The sequence below is a fragment of the Tauraco erythrolophus genome, chromosome W (assembly GCF_009769465.1).
Source record: "Tauraco erythrolophus isolate bTauEry1 chromosome W, bTauEry1.pri, whole genome shotgun sequence".
Lineage (NCBI taxonomy): Eukaryota > Metazoa > Chordata > Aves > Musophagiformes > Musophagidae > Tauraco > Tauraco erythrolophus.
Window position 1 is genome coordinate 15343740 of NC_141497.1, and position 12116 is coordinate 15355855.

Sequence of the window (12116 nt, forward strand, 5' to 3'; positions counted from 1 at the left end):
CTGCACTCCCCCAGTCCCTGCCCCCTGTGCTGCTGGGGGGAGGAGGTAGAGCCAGGAGGAAAAGGAAAGGGGGGGGAAGGTGTCGGTTTTAAGATCTGGTTTTGTTTCTTTCTGTCCTCTCGAGTAATCGGTTTTTGTTTCCCTTTGTCCTTCTAAGTAATCATTAATAAACTGTTTTGCTTTGAGAAAGCCCAGTCTGTTTTGCCCGGGACCATGGTTGGTGGGTGCTCCCTCTGTTCTTGTCTCAACCCTCAGTCCCTTTGGGTTTTTTTCCCTCTCCTCTCTACTTTACTGGAGAAGGAGAGACTGTGTGAGTTTTAGTTGCTGGATCAGCCTAAAACCACGACATCAGGAAATTCCAAATTCTTCTTTTATGAAAGGAACAAACAAAAAGACTTCAAAATTTAGTAAAGAATGCAATTTCTGAAACTTCATTTAGAGACAGCAGAAACAGTTTTAACCCTTTTTAGCCATGGTAGCCCGATCAGAAGTGGAGCTGGCCAACCTGGAAAGCAACAGAAAGCCAAGATAGACAACAATTATAGCTCCTGAAGAGTCTGAAAGTCCTAGCTCTAAGGCAATATATCTGACGGTCTATCAAGAAGACACGAAACCCCTAACTTCAGGGTTTCTCAGCTAGGAGGCACAATCTAGGTTAGAGAAAGCTTTCACTTTAGTAAACAGTAAATTCTGAATTTACAGGTAGTCTGTTTTCCATTAGAATAATATTTCAGAGGAAAAATTTCAGCCAGCTCTACTTGGGTGTTGAAAGACAGAAAAACTAGACTTCCTGAACTCTGCTGAAGTTTTCTATTACTTTTATTACTTCTGCACAGATGGTAGCAATATAAAAGCTCTGAGACATAAAACTAGTGTTTTGTTTATACATAAACAACTATCTAGCTTTCCCAAACAATGGTTTCTTCTTTGCAATCTATTCTTTCTGGTATGTGGCAGACTATTTTTATGGTATGTTCTCCGAAATCACAAATGACAAACATACTGGAAAATACTTTGTGCTTAACTGGCATCATGGGAAGTTATTGAGGGTAATTATCTCCAGGTCTCATTAATCACTCTCACAAAATTTACATGCCAGCATAATAAAAATACAACTTGGAGACTTGTAAAACATACGAGGTTCAGTTCTACTTTTAAGATAAGAATGAGAAAAAACAGTTGTCAACAGATGTATAGCCTGAGATGGACTAACTGAAGCAAACATGGAACTTGGAAGAACTTTGAAAGTCAGTTTAGGTCATTTGTAGGATTAGGCAAAGCAAATTGAGTAGTCTGCTGGTATAAATTATATGTGTGAGACTGATTTTCATGTTGCATAGCACAATTGGCAAAGAGCCTGCTTACTTCTAATGTAAGCGAGAATACCTGAATGCTTGCTTTGAGAAGTTATCTCTATACTAAGAAAAAGACTCATGTTCTGTGTATACATAAATTTAGGTATCTTTTCTTAGAGATACTTAAAGTGGCAGAAACACCAGTCTTGACACTGTTCTTAAACATGAACAATATGAATTTTTGTGAAAGAATTCGCAAGGATAAAGAAAAGGAGGGAATTGTTACCCGACAATGAAGGGGTTAAAATTTTTGTGTAAGAATTTTATGAGGTATTTAGTAGGTGAATACATACCTAAAGAACATAACAAGATGACTATCCTTGAAGCTGCCAGAAGTGATTAGAAGGGAAACTCTTTATCAAGGGGAAGATTGTGACCACGGACTCATGGACCATCTACCCTAAACACACCCCAGACCCAAAAGAAAGGGGCGGAGGAAGAGAACTGAGCATGCGAAGTAATTTACATGTAAAGCGAGAGAAAATTAACCAATTGTTTAAGAGAATAACAATGAATATGTAAACATGTGATGAATATGCATGATTGTAGTGTATAACTAAGTTTCTGTCCAGGGGCCAGGTGTGCACGCCAGGAGGAGATATCCCCCATGCACCCGGTGCCACAATAAAGAATGCCTACTTTCTAAATCTCCAAAACGAGTCTTGGAAAGTTCAATTTCAATTGCACCGACTTTTCGGGTATCAGAACCTTAAAAATTTGCCCATCTTAAAGGTCACTGAGTACAACACATTTAACACATTGGCCACATGCTTAAACTAGATACAGTTTTGTGTTATCAGGGGCCCAAGGTACAAGGATCATTTCCTTCCCATGCATTGCAAGCACTAACTGCAACACTTTACAGCAGAATTAAACTGTTGACTTGCAGGATACATCTGGCAGGCTGCCAGTTGGCCATCCCTCTCACCCCCAGCCCACATCTCAACAACATTGCAAAATCCAGTTCCTTCAGCAGATTACAACTACTGACCTTCAGCAGCAACTGCTGCCACTGCACCCTGGCCAGAGTCACTGCCAACTGTTTGTGCAAGGTTCCCAACAGCAGCAGGAACACATCAAGAGAACAAACAGGAGCAGAGAACAAGTACAGAAGATTTTACAAGGCACTTCAGTTCACTGTTTAAACTCTTTAGGTAATAGAATCATAGAATGGTTTGGGTTGGAAGGGATCTTCAAGATCATCTAGTTCCAACTCCTCTGCTATGGGCAGGGACACTCTCCACTACACCAGGTTGCCCAAAGCCTCATCCAACCTGGCCTTGAACATGTCCAGGGATGGGGCATCCACAACTTCTCTGGGCAATCTGTTCCAGTGCCTCACCACTCTCACAGTGAAGAATTTCTTCCTTAGATCTTATCTAAATCTCCCCTTTCAGTGTAAATCCATTGCCCCTTGTCCTATCACTACATGCCCTTGCAAAAAGTCCCTCTCCAGGCCCCCTTTAAGTACTGGAAGGCTGCTATAAGATCACCCCGGAACCTTCTCTTCTCCAGGCTGAACAACCTTAACTCTCTCAGTCTGTAATAACTCTCTGCATCTAACTTAGGTCACTACTCAGAATCCCTATCCCCATATAATGAAAAAACAAAAAGTCTTTTTTTTTTACAAAAAGTTGTAATTTATAGCTACAGTATTGCCTGGAACATGACATAAAAATAAACGCAACCATTTTCCTCCACTTACCTTTCTTGTTAATAGACTTTTGCGCCTCATTCCACAAGCCTCTAACTGAAGACGCCCTCGCAATGCCAATTCGATTAACATACAGCCACGCAATCCTGAGGAGATGCAATCATTCCAGAATGATGTGTAGCCCTGTGAAGAATGAAAGACAGTAAGATATCAAGAGCAGCCCTGAGGAAAAGGACTTGGGAGTGCTGGTGGATGAGAAGTTCTACATGAGCCGGCAATGTGCACTGGCAGCCCAGAAAGCCAACCGTATCCTGGGCTGCATCCAAAGACGTGTGGCCAGCAGGTCGAGGGAAGTGATTCTGCCCCTCTACTCAGCTCTCGTGAGACCCCACCTAGAATACTGTGTTCAACTCTGGAGTTCCCAACACAAGAACAACATGGAGCTACTGGAGCGGGTCCAGAGGAGGGCCACGAAGATGATCCGAGGGCTGGAACACCTCTGCTATGAAGACAGGCTGAGAGAGTTGGGACTGTTCAGCCTGGAGAAGAGAAGGCTCCGGGGTGATCTTATTGCAGCTTTCCAGTACCTAAAGGGAGCCTACAGGAAAGCTGGAGAGGGACTTTTTACAAGGGCGTGTAGTGATAGGACAAGGGGCAATGGATTCAAACTGAAAGAGGGGAGATTTAGATTAGATATAAGGAAGAAATTTTTCACTCTGAGGGTGGTGAGGCAGTGGAACAGATTGCCCAGAGAAGTTGTGGATGCCCCATCCCTGGAAGTGTTCAAGGCCAGGTTGGATGAGGCTTTGGGCAACCTGGTGTAGTGGAGGATTTCTCTGCCCATGGCAGGGGGGTTGGAACTAGATGATCTTTAAGGTCCCTTCCAACTCTAACCATTCTATGATTCTATGATATTTTCATCTCCACCTGAAAGCAAATAGAAAAAGAAGCTTACTGCATTCTCTAGGCAATTCTCTGGCCCTCATACACTTTTGAAGTAGCATCACTAGTCAACTACCATTCCTGTATTAAAAACATGAAAGAGAAAACAGACTTATCCCCTATTAGTTTTGACACTTAGTCTCTGCTCTTTGAAGAGCAGGGAAACTTCAGGAAAGTGATACAAAACAAAACAGCAAGATATCAAGAACTGTGAGATATAAAGTGCAGTTTATGTGTAGTCAAAATAAACTTAATACATTTTTAAGACATCGAGTATTTGGCATTATCGATATCATATAGGCTTATTCGAGTTTCCTGAGAAACATTAACATGATTTTACATCCATAAACAATATGGCACCAATGAAGTAATAATAACCTGAAAAATTGATATTACATAAAATATGGAGTATGTTGGAAATTAAAAGTCCAAACATAAATGTGGCAATCAGCACAAAAAAAAATCTTATAAAAAGGATTCTATTTTAATTACAGAGTAGCCAACAGTTAAATATTAAAAAACATGCAAGAATAGTATCTAAAACAAAACAAATTAATTCTGAGAAATTATTTGTCCTTTGAGAAATGACTGTGGAAACACTTGGTATGATCCAGAAAGACCTTCCAAAACTCCTCTAGTGATGCATCTCTGTGAAAACATCCACTTTGAGATTCTTTAGAGAAAAGTACAAGAAACAAGAAAAAAAAGAGAACACTCCCTTTCATAAAATTAATCCTAACCAGTAACAAAGACTAGCTTAAATCAAGAGCAATACCAATTTTATTCTATTTGCAAATAAAAGTTGCCAATGTGTAGAGATAGCAGATGCATACATCTGAAGTCTGCTAAACACACAAACCAGTCACTAACACATGCCATTAAATATAGAACATGATAATATTTGTTTCCATTTAGCACTTGGCTATTTTCAAGAGCTGTATTATATAGATGGATACTTCTGAAAATTCCACAAAAGCTCTGAATGTCTAGAAAGTAATTACTGAAATATGTCAGACAATTATTTTAAAGGCCATAAATATAAGGGTGGAAAGGCATTTGAGAAGTTATCTAATCAGCCTTCTACTCAGAGCTGATACTTTGCAAGTATCAGCTACTATTCTAAGTCAGCCATTCTCTAAATTAAGATTTTGGCTGCCACCAGACATTTCTTTGCCAAAAAACATGCAAGATAAGGTGCAGTATTTGCTTGATGAAACAAACAAACAAACAAACAAACAAACAAAAGATGACTTCTACATTCTACTATTTTCAATCAAACAGCCTCTTTACATAAAAATAATTTTTGAAATCAGACAACACATACACAAACTAAAAATCTATTGGACAAACAGCTGTGGCATGATAAATATACACGTCTTTCTATTCATAAAAGGTGATATATTATGCAAACAATTCAAGCACTAGAATTTTTTTCCCCCTTGTTTAGCAATGAAAACTGAATTTATTTTTAAAGTGAGTATTTTTCAGTGAAGTGACATTAACTATACCACTCCCGGCTGCAATTACCAGATGTAAACTCCTCTGCTCCAGCAGTTATTCAACATATACGGCCTCAGGCTGTGGGTTGCAGAGAAATACAGGATCATAGGATAATTCAGGTTGGAAGGGACCACAGGAGATCTCTAGTCCAACCTCCTGCTCAAAGCAGGTTCAGCTATGAAGCCAGATCAAGTTGCTCAGGTTTCTATCCAGGCAAGTCCTAAAAGCCTCCAAGGATAGATACTGCACAATCATCCAACAGTTTTTAATCAAGTGATCCTGAAAGTCAGCTCAAAAAGATTATGGTCTTCATAGATGGAACTGCTTGCTCTAGTGGGCTAGATGACATTAAAGTCATAGAACATATACTGCCTCATCTTCTGTTTTGTTTTTTTTTCCCAGGCTCAGAGTTTGGAGGTGATTCACGAGAGAAGGAACATCATATTTCAATATATAGAGATTATACTGCTATTAAACAGTGAGGAAAAAGATATTTTATAACAGTCAGTGTCGTCCTGAACATTTTTCAGTCCATTAAACTGATCTTTCCAGATAGTTCAGGCAGATAGACTGATCATTTTTGGCACTTAATGCAAAGACCTCAGACAACCAAACCGTGACCTTCACAGAAGATCAGTTTAGCACACAACAGTCTAACTAAATCATCCTTTAAATTGACTCAAACTTCTGGGTGTACCTGAAATAGAGTAGAAGCAGACATTTATCTTCAACATTGCAAACATCTCCTTGACATCTACTTTAAATAACATACAGCATAACTAGAAAAAGGTGCACAAAAGAGAAACAATAATGCTCAGCATTATAGAACTACTGCCTATTAAAGAGGCCATAGATGGGACAGTGAAGAAAAGTGTAGAGAGAATAATAATGTATGTAGAGGGAGAATAGCAATATAGAATAATGTACTATTTGCACAGGAAACAATTATTTTTTTTCTTTTTCCACAGATGAGAACTGTGGTAAATGAAGCTAGCTCATGGGTGGAAAAAATCAAAGGCCAACTTCTTTTCCATGTTTCTATTCAACTGTTTTTATAGGAAGGCAGAAGTTTTTAAAAAAAAAAAAACATCTTTAAAAAATGAGTTAAATTCATAGGAGATTGATAATGAAATTTGACAGACAGCAATGGATCTGTAAGCCACGCATGGCCTGGGAAGCCCCTGTGATGGATGCACTCGACACACCTCCCACCCCCCCTTAACCAAACCAGCAGCAGTTTGGTACAGTCTCCAAAGGAGGTAAAGGCCTGAGTCATAGCCAGGACAAGAACTCCTCTAGGAAACTCACAAGGAGCAGAGCGACACAGTGAACACTGATAAGTTGTGGGTATAAGGAGCCTCATGCATACTTCTCCCATTGTATGCAATTTGATTATGAGCCAACCACTTTATCCCATAAATATGACAGCCTAAGTGAGCCTTCTTTGAGCTCTCCCTGCTAGGCAGCATGGCTGCATAGCGACAATCTCCCCTTTAGCAGGGATGCCTCTCAAGGGTGGTCCTTGAAGCAAGAAGATCTTTTACCAATGACACATCGCTGGATGAGTCCAATTTGAATTCTCCCTGGATGGCAACTGGACTGCATGCCAGGCAATTCTCCCCTTTAGCAAGGACACCTCTCAACGTTAAGAGATATCAGTTATTTAGCTTAAATAAACAAGTTCTAAATAGAATAAATCACTTACAGTTATAATATTGTGTGATTTAGTATACTGTTTGCTTAGCTTTACTCACCTAGCATGAGTAGCTAGATTTGCTGAAGCCTTAGGTCACAAGCTGTAAATTTCCACTTAGATTTACTGAAAGTGTACCTACTTAGTCAAAACAGGGCCTCCAGAGCCAGCATAAATCAGAAGATACGGAGGCTTCAAGGCTACAACCATCAACAGCAGCTGCAATTAGACAAGATAATGACCTGTCTGAAGACAATGAAGGAATCCAATGAGGAACAAGAAGACCCCAGACCAAAATATTACTACTGGACCGAACCATCACATGAGGGGCAGGTGAATAGCCTGTAAGGATATGTCGTGGTTTAAGCCAATTCGGCAACTAACTCCACACAGCTGCTCTCTCACTCCTTCCCCAGTGAAGTGGAGAAGAGAAAAAAAAATATAATAAAAGGACTGAGGGTCAAGACAAGAACAGAGGGAGCACCCACCGACCATGGTCCCGGGCAAAACAGACTCGGATTGGGAATAAAGCAAAACAATTTATTAACAGTTACTTGAAAGGATAAAGAGAAACAAAACCAGCCACTTGAGAGGATAAAAAGGGGGAAAAAAGCAGGAAAAGAAACTGAGGACAAAATGGCATCCCAGTGTTTAATTACTTTCCCAGCATAAGCGTTTCTTTCGAACCACTACTTTCTGCACACCACTTCAACTATTCTTCTTTCAAGAGACTCATTTCAGTTTTACTGACCTTTCAAATCAATGTTACAGCATCTCATTTTAACCTTGCACAAAACCATGTAACTTGAGAAGGTACATCCTCCTCCATATCTTAATTTTTAGTCATTTGGGCTAAACCCGAGAATGCAGTCTAACAAAACATGAACTGCTGCTGAAGACAAAGTACTTATTTTTTCACCCCATTGCAGCACATTGCTGCTATCACTCTTGATGCCACAGTAGCATTTGTCTAGTCAACTAGATGAGAACATGGCCTGCCTGAAAGCTAATGGTCAGTCTCTTCATCTGATTCACTGAAAAGATGAACAAATTGCAGAGGCAGCATGGAAAAGGGAAGGAACATGGTTGGGACAGATAGCAAAAGGCAAGAGCATCCCCTTCAATGATAACCCACACTTCAACAGACAAACTTATTTCAAAACCTGAATAGTTTTCACAACCTGAATAGTTACAGCTAGAAGTATTCAGTTAGTCTTTGGGATAAAGAGCTTAAAAGAAAAAAAATAATAAAAAAATCATACATTATTAGGCTATCTATACTGAAGCCATTCATGAACACAATCTGCTCAGAAAACACAAAGGACATAATGCTTAAGGTATCATGCACTATATTCATCGCTACCTTGAGCTCCCCATTTTGGACCTCAGCAATGATTGCCCTAATCATCACAAATTTCATAGAATCATAGAATGGTTGAAGTTATATTGTTTAAATCTGACAGGACAGCAATAGCGTTCCTTTCTGATTCTCTGAAGCAATAGCAAGTTCTTTCAGAGATGTCTACTACCCTATTGTTATCCAGCACAAAGCACAGACAGAACATAATAATCCAAAATCACCATCTGTCACCCATTTGAAACCTACTGCAAAAGACAGGCAGAGACAATTTATCTTGAAATACGAGCTGTGGTGAGTCGTATTTCATAATGGACTTGATCACAATTGCAACAGAACTCTCACTTTTTTTAGTCAAGGAGTTCCTGTCTGAAGCAGTAATTTTTGGATCTACAGAAAGACAGCTCGGGAGGGCAGAGGGGAAAGGAATAACAGCATACGCTGTCCAGGTGCATTACAACAGGTTAAAAGTCAACAGGAATTTTGATCTGTCACAGTTTTCATGTCAAAGATGGCCTTTTCCTTCCCCTTGCATCCTATCTCCAACATAAGAATCTGTTGCAAGCAACTTTACAACTTTAATCTGCTTCACAGCTCTCACTGTTGATGACAAACACTGTTTTTAAGTATTTTGATTTTAATGAAGAGTACTAGCAGACTGAGGAGCACAGGGCTATCATATTCCCAAAAAAGACAAGAACCTGTTTCCTTTATGTACTCTCTCTACAATTACTAATATTATTTTGATTTTTTGAAAGCAGCTGGAATCGTCCGAAGGACTTCTACAACAAATCTCCTTAAAACTGTTCCCAAATCCAAAGAGGTAAAATACAAAATACAAGCAGTATGTATATATAAAGGATAATGAAAGTATCTATTTTATTATAAATTAAGTTTTAGCAAAGAAGTTAAATTCTTTCTGTTGTCTCAAAACCTTCATTTTATGAATTCCAAATTCATCTATCATCAGTATTCTTATGCAACAGAAACACTGTGTCCTCTTGGATATTCATAGAATCATAGAACCACTAGGGTTGGAACAGACCTCAAAGATCATCTAGTTCCAAACCCCTGCCATGGGCAGGGAAACCCTCCACTACACCAGGTTGCTCAAAGCCTCGTCCAACCTGGCCTTGAACACTTCCAGGGATGGGGCAGCCACAACTCCTCTGGGCAGCCGGTTCCAGTGTTTCACCACTCATAAAAAATTTCGTCCTTATATCCAATCTAAATCTACCCTCTTTCATTTTAAAGCCATTACTCCTTGTCCTATCACTACATGCCCTTGTAAAAAGTCCCTCTCCAGCTTTCTCCTTTCCTGTAGGCCCCCTTTAAGTACTGGAAGGCTGCTAGAAGATCACCCCGGAGCCTTCTCTTCTCCAGGCTGAACAGCCCCAACTCTCTCAGCCTGTCTTCATAGCAGAGGTGCTCCAGCCCTCTGATCATCTTCGTGGCCCTCCTCTGGACTTGCTCCAGCAGCTCCATGTCCTTCTTGTGTTGGGGACTCCAGAGCTGAATGCAGTATTCCAGGTGGGGTCTCATGAGAGCAGAGTAGAGGGGCAGAATCACCTCTCTCAACCTGCTGGCCATGCTTCTTTGGAAGCAGCCCAGGATACGGTTGATTTTCTAAGCTGCCAGCGCACATTACCGGCTCATGTTGAGCTTCTCATCAACCAGCACTCCCAAGTCCTTTTCCTCAGGGCTGCTCTCCATCCATTCTCTGCCCAGCCTGTACTAGTGCTTGGGATTGCCCTGACCCACACCCTTGCACTTGGCCTTGTTGAACTTGATGAGGTTCTCACAGGCCCACCTCTCCAGCCTGTCAAGGTCCCTCTGGATGGCATCCCTTCCCTCCAGCGTGTCCACAACACCACACAGCTTGGTGTCATCTGCAAACTTGCTGAGGGTGCACTCGATCCCACTGTCCATGTCACCAACAAAGATGTTAAACAGCACTGGCCCTAGTACTGACCCCTGAGGAACACCACTCGTCACTGATCTCCTCTTGGACATCGAGCTGTTGACCACAACTCTTTGAGAGCGACCATCCAGCCAATTCCTTATCCACCGAGTGGTCCATCCTTCAAATCAATGTCTCTCCAGTTTAGAGACAAGGATGTCTTGAGGGACAGTGTCAAATGCTTTGCACAAGTCCAGGTAGATATGTCAGTTGCTCTTCCCTTATCCACCAACACTGTAACTCCATTATAGAAGGCCACCAAATTAGTCAGGCAGGATTTGCCCTTAGTGAAGCCATGTTGACTGTCACCAATCACCTCCTTATTTTCCAAGTGCCTTAGCATAGTTTTCAAGAGGATCAGCTCCATGATCTTGCCGGGCACAGAGGTGAGACTGACTGGCCTGTAGTTCCCTGGGTCTTCTTTTTTTCCCTTTTTAAAATGGGGACTATGTTTCCCCTTTTCCAGTCAGTGGGAACTTCACCAGACTGTCACGACTTCTCAAATATGATGGATAGCGGCTGTCATGGTTTGATGTGGAGGGGGGGGTGGTTCTGGTGGCAGGAGAGGGGTTTTGCTTCCTGCGACCTCCCCGGTTTTGGAACCGGGTTAGGCTTAGTTCTGGCCACCAGATCAGACTGCCATCCCCCTCAGGGTTGAGCCAATAGGGTGCCTCTAGGAATTGCCCTATTTAAGTCAGGACAAAGGAACCGGAAAAGGTGCTTTGCCCAGGATCGAGCAGAGAAGGGAGGAGGGCACTGCCCTCGCTCCCTGGCTCCCGGCCGGGCAGCTGCCTGCGTCGGGCCGGCGCCGCCCACGGAGAATGGCGGCGGCGGAGCCAGCTGGGGAACTCAGGGGCACCCCACTCCCAGGGTGCCCACTGGGCTGAGTTCACCTGGAGAGGACTGAGATCTGAGAGAAACAGCTGCATCGACACCAGGTCAGTGAGGATGGAGCGGGAGGAGGTGTGCCGGAGCCGAGTTTCCCCTGCGGCTGATGGTGAGATAGCAGGCGGCCCCCCTGCAACCAGGACGGCCTCGGTGGAGCAGAGACCCACTCGCAGCCTGTGGGGAGAAGATGCCTGAGCCTGAGGATGGTCGTGTTGGGGTGCACGGCAAGGCAGAGAGGCATCTGGAGTCTGCATGACGACCCACGCCGGAGCGAGTGGCTACAGCTCCCTAAGTACCCGAGACTGTGGTAAAGCCCACACCGGAGCAATCTGTGGGGAGGATTGTTTCCAGTGGGCTGGACTCACGCTGGAGAAGTTTGTGGATTTTTCCTCGTGGGTAGGGGATCCATTGGAGCAGGGGAAAAGGGTGTAAGGACTCCTTCTCCTTTAAGAAAGAAGCAGCAGTAACAGCACAGAATGAACTGACCTGCACTCCCCCAGTCCCTGCCCCCTGTGCTGCTGGGGGAGGAGGTAGAGCCGGGAGGAAAAGGAAAGGGGGGGGGGGGAAGGTGTCGGTTTTAAGATCTGGTTTTGTTTCTTTCTGTCCTCTCGAGTAATCGGTTTTTTGTTTCCCTTTGTCCTTCTAAGTAATCATTAATAAACTGTTTTGCTTTGAGAAAGCCCTGTCTGTTTTGCCCAGGACCATGGTTGGTGGGTGCTCCCTCTGTTCTTGTCTCAACCCTCAGTCCCTTTGTTGTTTTTTTTTTT

At 42.4% G+C, this 12116-nt stretch overlaps 1 protein-coding gene across 1 annotated transcript in view; it reads right to left on the reverse strand.

Moving 5' to 3' along the window:
- LOC147526233 (Golgi phosphoprotein 3) overlaps nucleotides 1-10828 on the reverse strand; it is a 53966-nt gene extending 43138 nt beyond the window's left edge. The window contains exons 1-2 of the mRNA XM_086630106.1: nucleotides 10778-10828; nucleotides 3061-3192 (exon numbers count right to left, since the gene is read on the reverse strand). Of these exons, the coding sequence (XP_086486232.1) occupies nucleotides 3061-3192; nucleotides 10778-10828 (183 nt within the window). The remainder of the gene's footprint in view (nucleotides 1-3060; nucleotides 3193-10777) is intronic.
- Between the last annotated feature and the right edge of the window lie 1288 nt (nucleotides 10829-12116).